Genomic DNA, 20,821 nt, shown 5'->3' with positions numbered 1-20,821 from the left:
ACACATTTAACCAGCAGTGCCTGTGTCGTTGTGTTGGGCTACACAAAATAGTCACTAAAACCACAAACCAGAAAATGATTTTTAAAAATGCCCTGGAGCCGGAAATACGAATACAAGAAACATTTTTAAAATAATCAAAATAATATTAGATTATATTATTAGATTAGATATAATAGCAAATAATTTAGAAGCACCACAATAATTGAAAAATAAACAGCACATCAGCTGCTAAAGACTGGACATCAGTTTGTAATGAATTTATTGATTAAAAAACAATAAAAAAATAGTGATTAGATTAGATTAGGATCTGAAATTAAGTCCGAACTTATAAATTTAGGTATATATATATACTATAGGTGTTATGTCTGTCTGTCTGTGGTTGGTTAAACAATCCAAATTTAGGTCTTCCACAGGACTTTTATTATGTAAAACGGTTTGCGTGGCAGTTGTTTGTGCCCGCCACTGTTTCCGGCTTCACACACTTCTGCTTGCCTGTGTGTTAGTTTTGACGTCGCATCGATTTTAGCTGCTGTTGAGCTCCTCTGACTTTCATTGCACTTCGGGATCATTTAAGGTAAAGCTTTATAGATTTTCCACAGCCTACTGTACACTTTATACCTTTCCATGAACCGAGAGTAAGTAAACGCAACTGGTGATGTGTTGTCACTGTTTTAGTGGATTTCAGCCTGAAGCTAATCACTAGCCCCTTTAGCTGATTCAGTCTGAAGCGTCTTGAAATGATTCCCATTAGAGATGTTTGTGTGACATGTTGTGCTGTCGGTACACAGGAAGGTCTGTGTGAGGAAGCTGTGCTTTACTTCGGAGTGTCGGAGGAAATGAAGCTGTCAGGATTCTGAGTGCAGAGAGTGTGATGTAGATGTGATGTGAGCTTCAGTGTTTTTATTGTCATGTTTACACAGATGGAGAAAACTGATGCCACATCGGAGCTCCAGTCCAGACTGTCGTCTCTGTCCGTCTCCTCTTTCTCTGGCATCGCGTCCAAACCCTGTGACTCCAACCAGCTGGACAGGTACAGAGCAGGTGTCCTGTGGTCACAGTAAACACCCGACCTCATGCTTTAACTCGGTGTAACTGCGACTGAACAATGAGATGGATGTGAACTTAAGCACAGTTCTGCAGCAGCACTGACATTTACTGCACCGGAAGGGGTTTAGTTACAAAACTGCAATAATTCAATTCAAGTTTTCAATTCAAGTTTATTTGTGTAGCGCTTTTTACAATGGGCTTTGTCTCAAAGCAGCTTTACAGAACATAAACATAATGCGCTGGGAAAGTTTGAATGAAGATTAGGATGCACTTGGTGGTGTGACTTATGACTGGTGTGACTGGGATGATGATTGGTGACTGGTGTGACTGGGATAGTTGGTGACTGGTGTGACTGGGATAGTTGGTGACTGGTGTGACAAAGATGATTGGTGACTGGTGTGACTGGTGTGACTGGGATAGTTGGTGACTGGTGTGACTGGGATGGTTGGTGACTGGTGTGACTGGGATAGTTGGTGACTGGTGTGACAAAGATGATTGGTGACTGGTGTGACTGGTGTGACTGGGATGGTTGGTGACTGGTGTGACTGGGATGGTTGGTGACTGGTGTGACTGGGATGGTTGGTGACTGGTGTGACTGGGATGGTTGGTGACTGGTGTGACTGGGATGGTTGGTGACTGGTGTGACTGGGATGGTTGGTGACTGGTGTGACTGGGATGGTTGGTGACTGGTGTGACTGGGATAGTTGGTGACTGGTGTGACTGGGATAGTTGGTGACTGGTGTGACTGGGATGATGGTTGGTGACTGGTGTGACTGGGATAGTTGGTGACTGGTGTGACTGGGATGATGGTTGGTGACTGGTGTGACTGGGATAGTTGGTGACTGGTGTGACTGGGATGATGGTTGGTGACTGGTGTGACTGGGATAGTTGGTGACTGGTGTGACTGGGATGGTTGGTGACTGGTGTGACTGGGATGGTTGGTGACTGGTGTGACTGGGATGATGGTTGGTGACTGGGATGGTTGGTGACTGGTGTGACTGGGATGATGGTTGCTGACTGGTGTGACTGGTGTGACTGGGATGGTTGGTGACTGGTGTGACTGGGATGATGGTTGGTGACTGGTGTGACTGGGATGATGGTTGGTGACTGGTGTGACTGGGATGGTTGGTGACTGGTGTGACTGGGATGATGGTGGGTGACTGGTGTGACTGGGATGGTTGGTGACTGGTGTGACTGGGATGATGGTGGGTGACTGGTGTGACTGGGATGATGTGTCGTTACACCCATGTTCTGAAACATATAGTTATAATTGGGTTGGGTTGGCAGGCGAATTGAACATTGATTTATTAATTACTGTTCTAACATTACAATTCATTAATTTTTAATTAGTTTAAAAAATATTTAGCATTTAAACATTTATCAGACTTTTGTGTTTTGAATACATTTGTGCTTATTTTTCACCAAAATAACACACACGTAGCTAGCTAGTTAAATCAAAGATCAGCACTTAACTTCAGACGATCCCGATCCAGATGTTTGGTTACATTCATGGAAAACTATTGCGTATGCTTGAAGATTGTCTAGTGTGTAGACCGCTACAGTATGTTTAGTTGCTTTTTTTAAAGATACACAAATATTTGAATCATTTTGAAGACCTAAATGCTAAGGTTCTAAAGAGAAACCGAGTTTACCTCAATGCTGGTGTTAAAGCATCTTGCAGATGATTTTGGAAATGTATTTTGCCATAGCAGTTCAGTCTGAGCTGACCGAGTTAGGGAGCAGTAATGGGCTGAGATCCCGGTCTGGATTGTATTTCATTTGTAACTCACACCCCAAGCTGAAACAGGTCCATCCAGTGTGCTACACAAGTGATTGCACTGTACTGGGGTTATCTGTAATAGTTTTTAAGGAACTACATAGGCGTGTATTGTTTTTTTGTTCTGTAATGTCATATAATGTCAACCTCAATTAGCAACCTCTGACGTCAATTAAACAGGTCAGACAGATGACAAAATGACAAGAAGAATGTAAACGAGAAAGTCTATATGTGTAATCTAAATATGTAAACACATTACACTGACTTATTATTAACACTTTTACAAAATGTCATCTATGTGATGGCTCCCAGTTTGTTAACAGGTGTGTCTGTCTGTCTGTCTGTGTGTGAGAGTCTGTCTGTCTGTGTGTGTGTGTCTGTGTGTGTGTGTCTGTGTGTGTGTATGTCTGTGTGTATGTCTGTGTGTGTATGGCTGTGTCTGTGTCTCTGTCTGTCTATGTGTCTGTCTGTCTGTGTGTGTGTGTGTGTGTGTGTGTGTGTGTGTGTGTGTGTGTGTGAGAGAGAGAGAGAGAGAGAGAGAGAGAGAGAGAGAGAGAGAGAAAGATGCTATCCATATTTCCTGTTCATTGCTGCCTTGACAGATTTCTGATCCAGCCATGAGAATGAAAGGCTATTTGAGAGGGAAGAAACTGTATAGTACTTTGTGGACACTGTCAGAAAGCAATATTATAAAAGTTATGGTTATAAATATATACCTACTGTGCAAATCACAGGTGATCGTGGTGAGGAAAAACTGACAAGATACAGTATAAGAGAGCAAACACTCCAACGGGAACCCATCCTAATCTCTGTGATGCTATGTAAAGTGATTATAAATCATTTCCCTGTCACTCTATTCTCGAATAGTGTGGTTGTGTAACCGGGAAACACAACTTCACATAGATCCTTCTGGGACATTCTGAAGTTTACAGATTACTGATCCTTTCATCATTTGAATTTGTATTGTTGAGTTAAAGAGAGCTAGTCAGTTGTTTACAAGAAAAGACATTTTACTGATATTTAATGAAACATTTTTTTCCTTAAGACTACAAAGCACAGATATTTCTCAACCCATAATCCACCCTGACAACCAGAAGCAGATGGATGACAACAGCAACACCAAAGGATTACAGCAACCCACCAAGGTATATTATCTATTATCTCAGCCAAAGCACCTTAAAGAATAATTTCTATTCATTTTAAGGATTTCGTGTTTTTGTATCATTTCATTAGGATGAACCAGCTGCAGAAGGAGACACTGTGGAAAGCAGCACAGCTGAAAAATCCTCTGATCCCGGAGAGAGAAAAGGTTAGCACACTTCATCCTAAACAGCCTCAGCCAATCGCTAGAAACCTTCTCGTTATCTTTCATCATGGCCTCCTGAGACACTGGCTCTAAAAGAGGTCTTATTGCGTCTCAGGGATTCTAGCAGACAACCCACAAAAGTTTTCTCATATGTGCTTATGTACACATTGGCCACTTTAATAGGAACATTCGTACATCTGTTTGCATATTCATGCGGATACCTAATCAGCTGATCATTGCAGAACAGATACAGACAGAGAGCTTCAGATTATAATCAGATCAGACTGGGATGTTAAAGCCTGGTCACTATTTGAGCTTGTACACTTCAGTTTTGAATGAATTTTTGGCCCATGCAGATTTAGATCACTGCTCTTGGCTGACAGGATTGAAGCTGGTGTGGTCTTCTGCTATTGTATCTCCTCCCCCTCAATGTTGGACTTGTTGTATATTGTTAAGAATATGCAGCATGGTTGTAACGAGTCCTTCGTGTCAGCTTGAGCCTATTAAGTTCTCTCATCAACAAGGTGTTTCTTTAACACAATTTAGGAGCTCTAAGTAAGAACTGATACTTACTGGATGTTATTTTTGTTGTTCACTATTCAACATAAAGCCTAGAAACTGCTTTGCATGAACATTTAAGATCAGCAGTTCTCCACAAAACTAACTGACCTGGTACCAGCAACGGTGCCACAGTTAAAGTCTCTGAGATCACATTTTTTCATTATTATTATTAATTGAACTTGTATGTTATGTGTTGTGCTGCTGCTTTCACATGATGACAGGCTGTTTGGATAACTGTGGTGTAAATGAGCAGTGGGTCCTGATGTCTAGTGTTTTGGTTTGTTTGTTTGTTTGTTTGTTTGTTTGTTTTGCCAGCATGGAAATAATCTAGCATTTAGGTTTTACACTTTAATAGTATAACAATCTTGCTAGTATAATATTGCTAGTATTTCACCAGATGTTCAATTCTCTGACAGAACAACAGAGACAAGTGTCTTTGGGCTCTGTCAGGAATCCAGAACACATGGCACAGGAATCCCAACATGATCATATCTAGACAAAATGAAATTTCTCCTTACTGACTGTATGAAAATACAGTCATAACCGTTGGAATCAAATGTTATTCATTTCATATATATTCAGAATTTTAGGCAGTTATTACTTTACATTTGAGAATTTTTTTTCATGCTTGAATCAGTCTTTTTAGTTTTGAATTCAGTCTTGAATTTCGTACATAAAAAAAACCCAACTCTGTTGCAGCATTACCACCTTTGCAGCCAGCCAACACATGGACCACTGTGGCACTAAAAGAGCTGAAGGCTAAGCTGCGTCAAGAGAAAGACAGTGTGGTCACTGTTTACCGTGGAGACATCATGACCGTCCATGTACCTACCATCCCAGAGGCCAAGCGTGTGTGCTGGGAGTTTGCTACAGATGGATATGACATCGGGTTTGGGGTTTACTTTGACTGGTCACCTGTTACCACCCGAGACATAACGGTGCACATAAGTGAATCCAGTGATGATGAGGATGAAGATTATGAGCTTGAAGGTCAGGAAGTTCTGTTTTCTTCATGCCTTTGTTTCATTATCAGCTTTAAACGCTGCTACTTGATTAAATGTTTTATTTTGTTTTACAATATTTTTAACACATCAGTTGGCAACCCATTCAGCTCTCTCTTTATTTGTTTAGACTGTGTACGTAATTGTAATCTCTGCGCTGACAGATGCTGGTAGTTAGATAGTGAAAAGGATTATGGGATTTGTGTTGACTGATGATCTGTTGATTTAGAAATCCAAGTCATCTGTGTACACCGTGTTCAGTTCCTTTCAATATTTCATGCATAATATAATAATCTGAGCATTCAGTTTTGCCAGTTATAAATTTAACAATTAGTTCCAATGAATCTCTGTAACTTGCATAGGGCAACACATTGGCTGGCGCCCACACACACACACACACACACACACACATAAAGCCAAAAGTATTAAGACAATTGACCTGACCATATGTTCCTATTCCAAAACCATGGACATTTACAGAGTTGTTTCCCCCTTTTTTCTTATAAATAAGCTCCACTTATCTGGGAAGGCTTTCTACCGGATGTAAGTGTGACTGTGGAGATTTGCTTTTTCAGCCACAAAGGCATTAATGAGGTCTGGCACGGATGTTGGGAGAGTTGGACTGGGGTGTGGTAACTGTTCCAGATCTAAATGCAATGCCATACAAAGCTATTTTGTGTGTCTAGGACTGTTTAGGATCACTTTTGACCATATAGTTTATACGGCATTTTTATGTTAACACTGAACTTTTTTTTTTTTTTTTTTTTGGTATAATGAAACTTCAAGTAGAGACTTGAATAGGACTGATTTTATCTAGCTTCCTTAGCTGCCAGCATCTGATATGGAGTGATTATGGATGTAAATATTGGTATATCTATAAATCAAATAATTATGCTTGCTGCATTGACAAGAAGTGTACCACTGTTGCTTGCCATCCTGTTGATTTTGTAGGGTCATTTGTTAAATATCCACATGTGATTTGCTTTTTGGTTCTTCCTGTAAGTTGTGATTATGCACTGCTGCCGAATTAAACCATAAGACATTGTTTGTTTGGTATGTTCTAGCTGGACCTATGGTTCCTGGAGATGTGGAGAAAGGGTCTAAAACTGCAGCCAAGTCTAATTTGGGAGAGATCCTTCCTGTGTACCGTCAGGACAGTCACCTGGCAGTTCAGGGGGGTAGTCACAGTTTCCCAGGCGAAGGCACATACCTCATAAAGTTTGACAACTCCTACTCCTTATGGCGGAATAAGACTCTGTACTACAGAGTGTTCTACAGTGCCTGAGGAACCAAGTGTACCTCTGCAGATGAATGTTTTGATAATCTATATTTTGCATCACTTATATATTATATAAACACTGTATACATCTTATGTTAATTCATACACTGATCTTTATTTTGATGCAAATTTTATTGTATAGATGCTAAACCAAACTCAGCCAATCAGATTTGTTCTAGTCTACACAAAAGCTTGAGTAGAAGTGTGTAGCTTGGTCAATGTGCACATGTGTTGTGTGTATTTTTCAAATGTGTGGATGAGTTGTGAATTGCCCATATACATGTTTTATATTTATGTCGTCTTGTCGCACCACAACACACAACTGTGGCCTCAGTAATCAGGTAGTATATTGGTTCAGGGAGAGATGCTTAAGCAAATGTATGAATTGCTCAGTTCTGTATGGTGAATAAAGAACCCGACTCAGGTGATGAATAATAAACGATATTTTCATATTTATATTCAGTTCACAGACAAAACACAGTCATTAATAATTCTGCTTTAATTTACCTGAGATGTATTGACATGTTTGTTGTCTGTCCAATATCTAATCTAATCTCTGTCTAATCCAAATTTTAGTTGCAGTGACAGAAGTGAAAACCCTCAGGCACGCATTCAGACTTACACCTTTGTTTTTTTAAAACCTGCATATACAACATCCATTAACTCCGTCACCAAGGATACTGGCCATAGCCTGCCTTTTTATGACTTAAGTGCAAACTATTTCCTGTCTCAAAAAGCCAAGTTGTAATATAACTAATTCAATATTTACATTAGTCCCCCAGGTAGCATTTGGTGGAGGGGGTTGGGTTGGTTTGGTGCCTGTTTGTTTTCTGAATGGTTAGGTTATTGTAAAGGTTGACAAGCTACTAAACTTGTATAGAAACATCTTATGTGCTGCTTTCTGTATGAATGCACAATGATTTACACAAACTCTGTTGACAATCGAAGTGTTGTGCTGTATTTCTCTGTTCAATTTTTGTAAAGAAATGTGTTGGTATGAGGGAAATTATTACTATAATGTGGGCATATTACCAGCTTGAGGGAGTGTACTGTCCATAAATCTGCACAACCTCCTGGATATTTGCATGTTTCCAAAGGGACCCTTTAACTGTGCTGCTGTAATACCCAATATTGCTCTTGTGCTTTTTTTGTTCATCATGTTGTTAGTTTGTGTTGTATGAATATATAATTGGTCTTTTACTCTACTTCTGCTTTTTATTTGCTAAATATTTATTTTTGGTAGACTAATGAATTTAATTTATAGCTTAAAAAAATTACAATGATGCATGATAGCTGTTCAGCTGAAGATTAACACCTTTGATATAGAGCAGTTTTACTCATCTTTAGTTATTTTAGCTTTAATAGCAACTTTAACCCAGTCAGGGTCATAGGAATCGATGCCATGACACTAAAGGGACAGTTTATTGTAGAGTAAGAGAATAGTATACACCTGTATTTGTATAACTGATCTTTGGGCCAAAAGTTATTCCACTAAAAAATTGTGTTTATGTTCAGATTTCAGCCTTTCAGTATTAATTCCATATTAATTCCACTTTTCACTGCAAATATCAGAAGTATATCACACCAAATGTAAAATAAGATGAATGAAAACATACATAATGCATATTACATACAAAGATACATAATCAAACTTAACTATTAGCCACTACGCACGTTGCTACATATAATAAATAAAAATGAAAATAGAACATTAATAATAATAATTTTAAAAAAAAGTCCACAATCTAACAAAGATACTTATAAGTGTCACGTGGTGCAAAGGGGGGGGGGGCTCACCCACTGCTTACGATACTGAATGAACTCCATTTAAGGAAGGTAGACATGATGCTTTTCTGGGCTTCAGGTAACTCATTTCGGTGGCTCCATTTTTCTAACAGCATGGGAAAAACACACTTTTATGCACTGTGGTCCTTACACGAAGCACCTCGTCAGTTTATCAGGTGGGAATTTTTTTAAAGACTATCCGAGTTTTTCTTTTGACTGTATTATTGTAAGTTACTTAAACCATTCAGTTTTCTTGCCGTTTCTTCAGTAACGTGAACCGCACCAGCTACCAGCTCCAAATCCCACTACCTTTACCCAAGCAGCTCATCGTGTTCAGTCTGGGAGACTGGACCTCATTTTCTAGCCACACAACAGTATTAACTGAGGTGTTTGTTAGCCCTGATGTCAAACCACAGAAAATTGGGATTATTTCGCCACATTCAAGGTAGGAACATTGACCAATTAACTAATTAATTAACTAATTAACCCGCCTACTAATATCTAATTGCTTTCTGTTCGAGCAAATGACGAATAAATACACTTCTGACTTGACAGATACATACATTTATTTTTATATATAATATGTGTGTGTGTGTCAGTCAAGTGTCAAGTCATTTATTTTTATATATATTTATTTACAACATAAAATGTCTAGCTGTATGTTTTCTTCTTCCTTTACACTGGAAGTTGTTTGGTGTGGGAAGGAGACTGGGCAGTGAGCCTTTTAAACGAGTCCAGAGTTAAGAGCAGGAGAGGTGCATATGCCAAAGTGTTGCTCACTGTCTGTGGAGAGGTATTGTCTGTGTTTTTATCTTTTATTAAGTTCATGCAAGCTTGGTCTTCACATACAGTAGTTGTACATATGTCAAGTCTGTTTACTGGCTTGTGTTTACACTTTTAATCTGCATTGTAAATAGTCTGGTGTTAATGTGGTGACATGTGCATAGATAATATGCTGAGAATTCCTCAACTTTTCTCTAGGGCTGGAGAGATACAAACAAGATCATATTTGGATTGTAGGCCGTTTTTTGTATTCGGCAGTGACCATGAGAGTAGTCTGTCACCTCTGCTCTGATCACCGATAGTGCAATGAACACTTCGTGAGCTATAGTACACATAACCAACCCTACAATCCATTACAATTGCCTGTACCTGATTACTAATAGGTTAAGCCAACAGATCAGATCTGGTCAGTAACTATATTTGATAAAAAGGGACAATAAAGGTAGCAACAAGAAAGGTGCACCTAATAAACTGGCAGCGGACTGTAGATGAACGGTGTAGAGGTCACTGATGAAATGGTACAAAGTTTAAAACCAGTGTTTATCCATTAATAACATTACAAAGTGTATCCTAGTGAAACTAAAAAAGTACATGCTATTTAAGGTACATTGCTGTTAACCAGGAAGAGTTTATTGTGCTTTACCGTATTCACTGTGTGATCTAAATAGTTAATCTTCTGTCTTTAATAAAGGTGAAATCCAGCTTCGTTAGCAGTACACCACTGGTGAAAAGGAGACGTCCAGCCCCCAATCAGTTGACCAGTTTCTCCCAGACCCTTCTGAGCAGTGCTAGCAACACCAATGTGAGGAGCTGCAGCTGAAACAGCTTTATCATGTCATTTCTTTTGTACTACTGATCCTTTTTACACTTAATAGCTAACAATTTGACGTATTTAACTGTTTTAATGGTGGTGTCTCCTTAAGATCATATCACAGAGATCATCACCCGAGGACACGGTCAGTTATGCAGAGCTCAAAACAAGCAAAGAGGAGATTCAGGATGTTAGCCTCAGAACCTCAGGTGTTTGGGCTTTGGTGAGGAATACTCAATGGCATAATTATTTATTAACTAGAAAGCATATCATTTGGTAATTTAATTATTCAAAATATGAATGAATTAATTGTTAGTTCTTCAACTTCATTAGGTGTTGCTCAAAAAGTTATATAGACTTTAAGTATAGGATGCTGGTATATGAGACCATATATATATATAAAAAAAAAAAAAGTATATGAATTAGTATATGAAATCTGCTTCAAAAAATTATGTATATAATAAATTCTAAAAGATTTTGAATTTATTATATACATCATTTCAAGAAGCAGATTTCATTTTTTCAATTTTTCAAAATTTTTTTTAAATTAAAGGTTTGATTTAAAAATAAATAGTTTGATTTAAGTTGATGCTTATATTTTCATTTGACCAAACACATTACTATTACAGTGGGGAAACATTATTTTTATATACAACATTTTTTTTTTAATTAAACACAGTTCCAATGCAGTAATTCACATTAAATTTTGACCTTAACATTAGTATTAACTCAAGAAATCTTATACTTACCCATCTCTGAATGAAAGTATACAAGCATGTCATGATTGGTACAGGCAGATTGTTACATAACAGCACTGGTGACTGACAGATTTCGCAAATTCCAAATGTTCCTGTACACACCGTTAGTTTCAGATAATTACCATACAATGGGCATCACAATTTATTGTAAGGTCTGTGTTTCTCATGAAGGATAAAACTCCAAGACGGACTGTTATAGGAAAGAGAGAATGCAGTTTGAGAAACGAGGGATCCGAAACGCTGCAGAGTTCAAGACGAGGTTCCAGCCCTAAGAAGCGCAAACTGGGCATATATACTTCACAAAATGAGGAGAAGGAAGTTGTTAAGAGGACGAGGGATTGCCGGGCAGGTGAACGCTTTTACACCACATTTGTGAAAATACATTTTATGGTCTCTTGGTTAAGAAATGCTTTTCATTAGCATTCTTGTTTAATGTATCCATTTTTTTTAAATAACTGTTTTATATGAAATTTAGCTTATGTTACTGACAGTGCTCAGTACACACTCACTGGTTATGTTTTTAGGAACACCATATTAATAGGGTGACATCTGAGCAATCAGATCTTCCTGGCATGGATTTCACAAGCAGATATACTCCTTTGAGATCATGGTCCATGTCGACATGATTGCATAAGCTAATTACCGCAGAACTGTCAGCTGAACATTCATGTTCCCTATCTCCCATTCTGCAGCATCCCAAGGGTGCTTTAATAGTCAGATGACTGTAAAGGCTACTGAAGCACAGTGAACTTGTGTTCGTTTAGTTAAAAACAACTTTGACATGGCACATTGTCATGCTACAAGTACGGATTAAAAGATGGCTAAACTGTGTTCATAAAAGGTTGAATATTGCCAGTTACAGTACTCTGATGACACACTGGGTGTGGCATGTGTGCCAAGGAAACATTCCCTCCACCATTACAGAATTAACACTTAACTTGCTAGCATCTGATTCTTATTTGTGTACATTGAAACCCAATGTCATCTCATGTTCTGCTCACGTAACCCATGAACCTCAAGGTTTGACGTGTGAAGCCTGTATTGCTTTTCAGTTTACTGTAAATGAAATAAGTGGTTCTTGTAGCCTTTCCTGTCAACTGAAACCAGTCTGGTCATTGTCCTCTGACTCTGCACCGCTAGGCCACCTGCAGAACTGCGGCACACTGCATGTTTTTGCCTTTCGTACAGTTATTTTTAAGTTGTACAGACTGTTGTGCATGAAGGTCCTAGAAGATCAGGGGTTGGTTGTTGTATTTCAGAAACTGTTGATCAAAAACAGAGATTACATTTGGATGTTTATCATGAACGTGAATTTGAAGGTGCTGTATGGGGGGCTAATGCCCCCCCCCCCACACACACACACACACTCACTCACCACAAAAAATATTATTAATTAAACCATTACCTATGGTTTTCAGAGCATCCATCAAAGCGCTGGAATCATACCATGTGTTTATGTGATCCTGATACTGCTGTTCTGATCGGTGGAGAGACGGCAGAACAAAACTGCTCAACAGACTCTATCTGGAAGCTGGAGATAGGTGTGTTCATTTCTCACAGGTGTCTAGTTCAGTATAGTGATGTTTTGGGCAGTGACGGTGATGGACTAAGCTTGCATTTTAAATAGCAGTGGCTCTCGCCCCATTACCGAGCCATTTATTCTGATTTTTATGTACGGCTACTAAAAGTCTCTACAACTGCTTAAATGTTGCATGAGCTGATTCATTGCTGTTCAGGTATAGACGCAGTAAATGTACATAAGAAAAAATTTGATGCTAACGTCCTATCTACCTCTACAGATGGTGATTTTTGGTTCCCCATGAATTCTTCTACAGCTGGGCCTCTCCCTCCCAGCTCTCAAGGCCACTCTGCAGCCTTTGACCCTGAAAATAAGGTTGTCTATGTGTATGGTGGTTTTAGAGATGGTCAACGCTATGGTGACATTTATATGCTGGACACACTGACCTGGAAGTGGAAACTTATTAAAGTGAGTTTAACATATTCAGCTAAATGCAGTTTTCAGTAGCTCAGTAACCTCTGCAGTGATTTAGAAGCATGCTTGTCTGTAGTTTATCAATATTAATCAACTTTAAATATTAATTTCTACCAGGCAAAAGGAAATATCCCATCATTAGCATACCACAGCTGCAGCATTTATAAGAGTGAGCTGTACGTATTTGGAGGGTTGCAGCCCAGTCGAGGTCCTGGAGGTAAAGCTTGCAGTAACGCTCTTTACATCTTCAACCCTGAACATGAGCTGTGGTACCAACCAATTGTAGAAGGGGACCGTCCTCTTCCCAGGTTTGGGTCAGTCTGCTTTTCATATTGTGTTATAATTATTATTAAGTGTTCCTAGCTTTTTGGCAGAAATACACATTTAGTCTGTGTAATTGTGTATTTCATGTCTCTTAGAACTTACTGATATTTATAAACAGGCACTCCAGCACCCTACTTCCTGACAGACTAGTGATATTCGGAGGTCAAAAAACTGCTGCCTACCTCAACGACCTCTACATTTTAGATCTTGGTAAAGGAAATATCACTATTTGAACACACACAGAAAATGTGATCGTTGACAAGATGTCACTAACTGCTCGAATTATCACTAAAGGCTTTATGGAATACACTGCAGTGAAATCTGAAAACATGCCACCCATTGCCCGTGGGTAAGTGTTGTCTGATCTCAAATCACTTATCCCATATGTTTCTTTGAATTATATAATGAAATGGTCTTTTCCATATTTCTGTGACTGATCATATATTGTCTTTCCTCCTTTCATGTGGTCAGGTTTCATGCTGCTCTGCCCGTGTCTGACAACAGGGTGCTGATCAGCGGAGGCTGCAGTGCTTTAGGAGCACTACACGATCTCCATCTCTTTAATATAGGTTATTGTTTCATTTCTTTCTAATAAAATTAATTGGGTCTGCTAAAGTGGGTTGTTGCCATTAAATTGATGTCTGTATTAAAATCGCAACTGTTTTGCTTTATTTTGTTACAGAGACCAGCTGCTGGACATCAGTGGTATGTCCATTGTTTTCCTCAAAGCCTCGTGCTGGACACAGTCTAATCAGTCTGACCGGCGCTGTGCCTTCACACACTGATGGAGACCAGGGAGATGGCAATCACACCTGCCTCTCCACCCAGTATACCATCTTAGTGTTTGGGGGCTCTGATTGCACTGGCATGTTTTATGATGATACGGTCAAATGCGTCATTGAAATCCCTGCTGAAGTTCAGGGACTAGATATAAAAGCAACTCAAGATCATGGTGCATGGCTGAGAAACCTGACTGTTAAGTGATGCAGATTTTATTCTACAATTAACTTTTTTCCCCCTTCACTTATGAGAGAAAATGGAACTTCTCATCATGGTTGCACTTTTTTTTTTTAAATTATTTTTATTTATTTTAAAGCCAATTTTACAGATTTGAACAGCTGCTTGGCAGCTACTGTTTAATTTTATCTAATACAGATTGAGATTTCTATTTTCAATAGCATTCTGTTTTATAGTTTCAGGGATTAACGCAACAACAGTTGTCACTTGTGTCCAATAAATAATTTTCCATGTATTTGAAGGTACCTTTTTATCCTTTTTTTTTTTTTGTTTCACTTCGTTTGAAACCTCGTCATTCACTGATGTTTGTCATTTCTATTTTTTGTAAACTGCACATACTTTGGACATACTTTCTCTGAAACAATAAATGAAACCAACTTTAGTGTAGGAACATACTTCAATCAAGAATCCAGTTTGCTTTTGTTTATTTTGTTTTAGTGATTATTTTAAAGTTTTAATGATATTTTGGTGCTGTGGAGTAAAATGATGCTTATGCCCTCAGGTCATCAGGTGTATCAGGCTGACAGGATGGATGACTGATTTTGAATGCCTCAAGGTCCATTAGGGTCTGGTTTATCCGCTTGATTGTTGGATACTGGTCAAGATCCACTTTGAACCTTTTGCAAAAAACAAACAAACAATGCTTTAACATTACCCTGCAGGATTTATAAAAAGCATGTAAGCTGCAGGATGACATTTTAAACTTCATTTCAGTGGAGTCATATACCTTTCAGCATTATAGACCTGGGGTACAAGACAAATATCGGCCATGGATATCTGAAGCAGAGAAATTGCACAAGAGGTCAATTTAAAGCATACAGAAACAGACATTTTCACTGCTCTGTAATTTCTTAATCCGTGTAACATATCAGGGATCTTTATTAACTTACTCTTGCAGCATAAACTGTATACAGTATAGTCTGTGTTTAACTTTTTGTCCCATTCTCTAGTTATTTGGATTTTAAACAAAAATGGCATATGAAGTTAAGGTGCAGAATAACTAATCTCTGTACAAGGTGTGTGCACAGGGCAGTTTTTGTTCACAGTATTTTCTAACAAACCGATTACAGAAAATATAACCAACTAATAATTCAAGTGCTAGTGACACTAACCAGAATAAAGCAGTTTCTAAGGATTAAAGAATGGCATTAATTCACAATGCAGAATTGGATGCACACCCACTACAGTCCCTTATTAATGAACTGACCTGTCCCATTAGGTCATCTAATTAACCAAAATAGTTTGTAATAACATGCTGCCTGACAATTGTACGAATCGGAGAGCAATAAATTACAACGTCCTTCTGCAAAACCAGTTTTGCCAGCCATATTTATCTCCAGGCATTTACTAAATAAAATAGAACATACTCTCTGATGTTTAAGTGGTCTCTCTATTGGAACCAGTCATGAATATTACGATTTTGTACTCTCTACAGTTTACATTGTGTTCGTGGTCACTGACTTGCTATAATATACAGTGAAAGCAAAGGCGTCTTGATGTTTTTGGTTTTATCTATGTATGTGAGATTAATTTGTACGTTTCAAAATGCATCCTGCTGCTGCCATCTAGAGTTATCAGTAAAGACGAGTGATGATCATGTGACCTTGTTATGCAGATGCATTAGTTTGCTTTGGGTCCAGGGTACAAATGAGTATATAACTGTTTACCCAGTATATTGCTGAAGCTGATAGCAACAACCATTACCAGTTTTTTGGTTTGCTTTACTCTGGAATCTATGTTGAAAGCCATCAGTAATACACTCCGGTTGCAAAAGTGGCATCCAGAATCACATTTAGACTGTTTGTTAGCTTCTATGTGCATAAACCAAAGATGAAATAACACACAGATACCTAAAACCTCTATCAATCAAGCCTAAAACCTCTTTATCAATCAAGGTTGAAGCTTCTCCTAGGATGGGGCACCAGTCCATTACAGGGCACCGTATACAGACATGTTTGTCACCCAGAGAACCTGGAGAAAGCCCATGAAGAGACACTGTGAGAACATGCAAACTTTCTCACAGACAGTATCACAGAGCTGTAAGGTGCCAAAGCCAGCCGTGCAGTCGTGTTCAATTATTTTGCTGCTTTATCATGAGAGGACTATGCATAAAGATTTTTAAAAAGGCTTCATTCAGACATACAATTACTGATCACTTTATTAGGAACACTGTAATATCACTGGAGAGGGTATAACACTTCTTTTGCTCTCAAAATAGCCTCAATTCCTCATGGCATGGATTCCACAAGATGTATTATTTTGAGATACTTGTCCGTGGTGACGTGACTGGCTCAATTTCCTGTAGATTATTCAGGAACAATCTGGTCATTATCGGTTGACCTTTCTCATCAACAAGGTGTTTCCATTTGCAGAAATGCTGTGCACTGGAAATCTTCTCTTTATTGCACCATTCTGAGTAAACTCTAGAGACTGTTGAATGTAAAAATCCCAGGAGATCAGCAATTATTTAAACCAGCCCATCTGGTACCACCAATCATGCCACAGTCACAATCACTAAGATCCGATCTTTTCCCCAATTCTAATGGTTGATGTGAATGAAGCTGCAGGTCCATATCTGCATGACGTTAATATTGAACTGCTGCCACCTGATTGGCTGATTTGACAACTGTATTGTCAGGTTCCTAAAAAGTGCTCAGTTAATGTGAGAGGGGTTTCATTACCTCATTCCCAACACAGTATGTTCCAGATGTCTGCTTCAGGATGGACTCGAGAGCTGCAAAAATAAATTAAACAAGTACGTATAATGGAGTAGTTTAACGTTTAATTGCTTCAACCACAAATATTTTGTGTACATTAAAACTTAGGAAAAGGGAGAAAAAGTAGTATACACTTGGGGGGAAAAACTACACACCTTTAAATCCCTTGTTGATGAAATGTTGAGCCCACTGCACCTTTTCTTCACCAACCTTTTGTATCACATAGATGTTCTGAAAATGATTTCAATTATATTATATATCAAATAATAACATATTATAATCATATCATAATTTCCAGAATTAGTGACAGACCTTAGTAATAAAAGATGTTGACTTGGCAATATGTGAAATTAGTCATCATCCACAAAGAGTGAAATATTAGGGGGGAAAAAAGCAATATTAGAATATGTGATTATATATATTATTAATTTATATATAAAATTACATCAAGCTATTACATCATATAACGTAACATCAATATAAATTACATCATATAACAGCTACTGACTTTTTCCAAGACTGTGTGAAGCCACCGATCTTTTCAACCTGTTCTTTGTGCTTGATCAAAAACACAGAAATGTCTTTCTACCCTCTTTACCATACATTATGCTCACAGACACCCATGATTGGCTAGCATTAGTGTGATTTTCAGGGTAAAATGTGCCATCACTCCCATCAAAACTGCATAGTCAATTTTGCTCAGATGGCTGTGGCATCATCAGGACCCTAAACTCTACCATGTTATCAGGCATAACTACAGAAATATAGGGACATGATCACTGAATGTAGCTAGGTCTTATTCACTTTTACCAGTGCCACACATGCTAACATAAAGGTTGAGGGGAGCTGACAGCTCGGCTAAAGCAAAGAACTATATCTAACCTCTTAAAAAGTGGTTATTAAATAAATAAAAGATTGTTAGCTGTTACTAAAAACTCTTTTAGACATGGTTACACTGTTGCAGGGTTCGACACAAAACACTAGTATGTACAAAGTGTACCTATCACAATACCTCTACACGGTCAACTGACCAATAAGTCTAAATACAAGTTAGATGTACTTGAGTTACATCTTTTACTGAGTGTATGGCCATCATGGTGTATGATATCCTTTCTGCTGTTCTTTATTACACGCCAATCATTTTTAGTTATCTAGTGCCAGAGTAAATTTGTAATTAAATTGAAATTTTTCCACAATATAAATCATGACGTTATAACATCAGGAAATTCTAAAATAAAATATATCTATGTTATATATCAAAAACACATTTTCATCTAATATATTCTCATATGAGCATAATTACCCATCAAATTCAAAGAAATATGTGGGAATCTCTTTTGTGTGCTTCTCCACCTGATTTGCACCCATTTGTTTATTTGAGGTTCAGTCATTTATCATGTCAATGACACACCTAGGTGGCTGCAACTATGCTTAGGCGGTGCTGCTTTTAAGCCCTGTGACAAGTCTCACTGCAGCATGAAAAATGCAAGCCATTCAGTATATAAATCAATCTGATTTCTGTTTAATTTTATCTTCCATAAAATTCCGTTTAAATAATTTTCATTGACTGAAAAACATTCCTTTCCTTCTTTTATTCTGTCAGAATTTTGCTCTTTTCTAGTCTGCTGAACTAAATAAATATTATACGATTATAATAAATATTAAACTATATAATAAACTAAATATGATTTCATTTTACTTACAGCATAATTTGTATTATGCAGTGCTGTATATTGTAATAATGTGCGGAATGATAAGTCATTTACAGAACTTGCTAAAAAAATGATTAATTATAAAACTTTTTTCCTTTTAGTCTGAGCTGCAAAGGTTTCCCCAGAACAATTGTATGTGCTCAAAAACCCACAAGCATTTCATTTACATATTTAAATACACTCACCTGTAAAGGCTGTATCCCAGAGGCGATGAGATCAGAGATCATGCGCACCTGGGCTCGCTGCTGTAGGTCAGCAGGTAGGAAAGGAGGCCTGGGCCGAGTTTCATCAATGTACTGGATGATAGCCAGCTAAAGACAAAGGCATAACATACATATTTATGATTGATACATAAATGAGCAAGTAACATTAATCTGTCCATTTCCCTCTGTTCTCGGTGTGCTGGGCTGCTCTTTGACTATTTATGAGAAACCAGTATGTAAAATAGATTGGTGTCCCAGTCAGGGTGTATTCTCACTACTCACTCACCAGTTTTTTCTTCACTTTTTGTTATTAAATGTAAAGTTCAGGTATTTCTACTTGCTCAATGGATACTAGTGTTTGTTTCATATATATCTTTAAAATGTTTTAATAATTTTTTCATGTATCATTTCAGTGAAGAATTGTGCCATTTTACTAGAAATAAAAACAAGGATTATTATTACTTATATTATTGGCATTAAATATGAAATAACTTACTGACTGAGACAAGGTGATGCCATCGATTGTGACTGCAGGCACTTGCTGCATTGGGTTGACAGTTTTATACTGTTCTGTAAGCTGAGACAGACGTGCAATGTTTTAATGTTTTTTCTGATTTATATATGAATTTATATGTTCTGAACAATAAAAAACTTCACCATACAGACACAATAAGCTGCGTTTACCTGTTGGCCTCCATCCTTGACAAGGTTGACTGGTTCTTGATCATATTCAATACCCTTTAGGGCAAAAGCTAGAAAGATTGCAATACATGGGTGTTAAGATGGAAAAATATTAGTAAAGATTTTAAAGACTAAACAGATGTAGAAGATTTAAACTGTATTCAGTATTTAGTGCACTTACCAATCCGCACTCTCCATGAACAAGAACTTCTGAAATATCCATGAAGCACTGGCTGGAAAATAGATTAAAGGTAGATTAAAGCTAATGCACAAGATGGTATATTTATATATGCATATATGTATATAAACATGTGCATGGAAACGAGTCAAACCTTTACTTGAGATGCCATGGTATTATATAAACATGTAAGACTGTGATCAAAGTATACAGGGGTTAAAATCCTCCCACCAAAGAGCCAATGAGAGGAGACCCAAGAAAAATCCTCCTCTCACTACAGCTTCATGACTAAGCGGGTTTAGATTTTTACCAGGTGGCCAAGAGTTTGAAGGAATGTCTTACAACTGCAAAAAAATGAATCTACTGTTGCACTGACCATTCAGAAATTACCTTCATGAAGCATGCAAAGGATGTTGGCATTTTTGTGCTCAGGATGGTTTTTGTGAAGAAAGAGTTGTTTGTTGGACTGAATCGAGCTTAAATGAATCAAAATAACTTCACTGATTAAACATCATGATCTTCTCCATGTATGTATGATCCGAATACTAGATCACAAAACGCCATTTAAACAAACTTCAAGCATACATAGTTCAGCCTTGTCAATGTCCCACAAATACAACTTGATACAATTCACAGGAGCAGTATTCTATTTGTCAAAAATACTAATAAAAAACAAAAAAAAACTAAAAATAGAAAACGGTTCCTCAAAGAGTCGATTCACCGACCACAGGCGATGGAAAACGATTCCGTGCCTATTGAGTGGAATCGACTCTTGGGAATCAAGTTTCGAAAATTTCGTTTATTATTGAAACGAACCCAAACAGTCCTTTATTCACTTGTACACTAGGACCCATGTACTACGACCAATCATCGCTCGTTTAATTACTC

At 37.9% G+C, this 20,821-nt stretch overlaps 2 protein-coding genes across 9 annotated transcripts; one reads left to right on the top strand and one right to left on the bottom strand.

Moving 5' to 3' along the window:
• Nucleotides 1-422: 422 nt before the first annotated feature.
• On the top strand, nucleotides 423-14,677 carry zgc:163014 (uncharacterized protein LOC100038766 homolog). Of its 3 annotated transcripts, XM_027172029.2 has the most exons (13): nucleotides 8,773-8,932; nucleotides 9,025-9,201; nucleotides 9,444-9,549; nucleotides 10,231-10,341; nucleotides 10,463-10,573; nucleotides 11,280-11,457; nucleotides 12,527-12,649; nucleotides 12,908-13,095; nucleotides 13,219-13,415; nucleotides 13,544-13,635; nucleotides 13,720-13,774; nucleotides 13,897-13,994; nucleotides 14,108-14,677. In XM_027172029.2, exons 1-13 carry the CDS (start codon nucleotides 8,814-8,816, stop codon nucleotides 14,407-14,409), a joined length of 1,857 nt encoding a protein of 618 aa, XP_027027830.2. In that variant the 5' UTR covers nucleotides 8,773-8,813; the 3' UTR covers nucleotides 14,410-14,677. The 3 variants fall into 3 exon arrangements, 1 of the variants encoding a protein (XP_027027830.2); XR_007144457.1 differs by lacking the exons at nucleotides 11,280-11,457; nucleotides 12,527-12,649; nucleotides 12,908-13,095; ... (3 more) ...; nucleotides 13,897-13,994; nucleotides 14,108-14,677 and adding exons at nucleotides 423-574; nucleotides 921-1,030; nucleotides 3,870-3,969; nucleotides 4,058-4,133; nucleotides 5,391-5,681 and having other exon boundaries at nucleotides 6,757-8,932; nucleotides 10,463-10,574; XR_007144456.1 differs by lacking the exons at nucleotides 11,280-11,457; nucleotides 12,527-12,649; nucleotides 12,908-13,095; ... (3 more) ...; nucleotides 13,897-13,994; nucleotides 14,108-14,677 and adding exons at nucleotides 909-1,030; nucleotides 3,870-3,969; nucleotides 4,058-4,133; nucleotides 5,391-5,681 and having other exon boundaries at nucleotides 6,757-8,932; nucleotides 10,463-10,574.
• A 173-nt stretch (nucleotides 14,678-14,850) lies between these two features.
• Nucleotides 14,851-20,779, bottom strand: gstz1 (glutathione S-transferase zeta 1). Of its 6 annotated transcripts, none has more exons than XM_027172037.2 (10): nucleotides 20,324-20,762; nucleotides 19,937-19,988; nucleotides 19,759-19,826; nucleotides 19,571-19,651; nucleotides 19,057-19,182; nucleotides 17,472-17,492; nucleotides 17,315-17,390; nucleotides 17,124-17,176; nucleotides 15,170-15,219; nucleotides 14,851-15,059 (listed from the first exon to the last, which is right to left on the bottom strand). In XM_027172037.2, exons 1-10 carry the CDS (start codon nucleotides 20,351-20,353, stop codon nucleotides 14,933-14,935), a joined length of 684 nt encoding a protein of 227 aa, XP_027027838.2. In that variant the 5' UTR covers nucleotides 20,354-20,762; the 3' UTR covers nucleotides 14,851-14,932. The 6 variants fall into 6 exon arrangements, with proteins under 6 accessions (XP_027027838.2, XP_047677047.1, XP_047677048.1 ...); XM_047821091.1 differs by lacking the exon at nucleotides 20,324-20,762 and adding an exon at nucleotides 20,088-20,192; XM_047821092.1 differs by lacking the exon at nucleotides 17,472-17,492 and having other exon boundaries at nucleotides 20,324-20,755.
• Nucleotides 20,780-20,821: the final 42 nt, after the last annotated feature.

The sequence above is a fragment of the Tachysurus fulvidraco genome, chromosome 12, assembly GCF_022655615.1.
Source record: "Tachysurus fulvidraco isolate hzauxx_2018 chromosome 12, HZAU_PFXX_2.0, whole genome shotgun sequence".
NCBI classification, from domain to species: domain Eukaryota; kingdom Metazoa; phylum Chordata; class Actinopteri; order Siluriformes; family Bagridae; genus Tachysurus; species Tachysurus fulvidraco.
The sequence above is the reverse complement of the archived record's forward strand: the minus strand, read 5'-3'. Positions and strand labels throughout refer to the sequence as shown.

Coding starts and splice junctions, on each gene's coding strand:
- gstz1 (XM_027172037.2), bottom strand. CDS start 20,353: ATGCCAACATCCTTTGCATGCTTCATGAAG. Junction 19,827..19,936: donor TTCATGGAGAGTGCGGATTG/GTAAGTGCACTA, acceptor CAATCTTTCTAG/CTTTTGCCCTAAAGGGTATT. Junction 17,493..19,056: donor CTGGGATACAGCCTTTACAG/GTGAGTGTATTT, acceptor CATATTGCCAAG/TCAACATCTTTTATTACTAA.
- zgc:163014 (XM_027172029.2), top strand. CDS start 8,814: ATGATGCTTTTCTGGGCTTCAGGTAACTCATTTCGGTGGCTCCATTTT. Junction 13,096..13,218: donor GGAAGTGGAAACTTATTAAA/GTGAGTTTAACA, acceptor AATTTCTACCAG/GCAAAAGGAAATATCCCATC. Junction 13,995..14,107: donor TCTCCATCTCTTTAATATAG/GTTATTGTTTCA, acceptor ATTTTGTTACAG/AGACCAGCTGCTGGACATCA.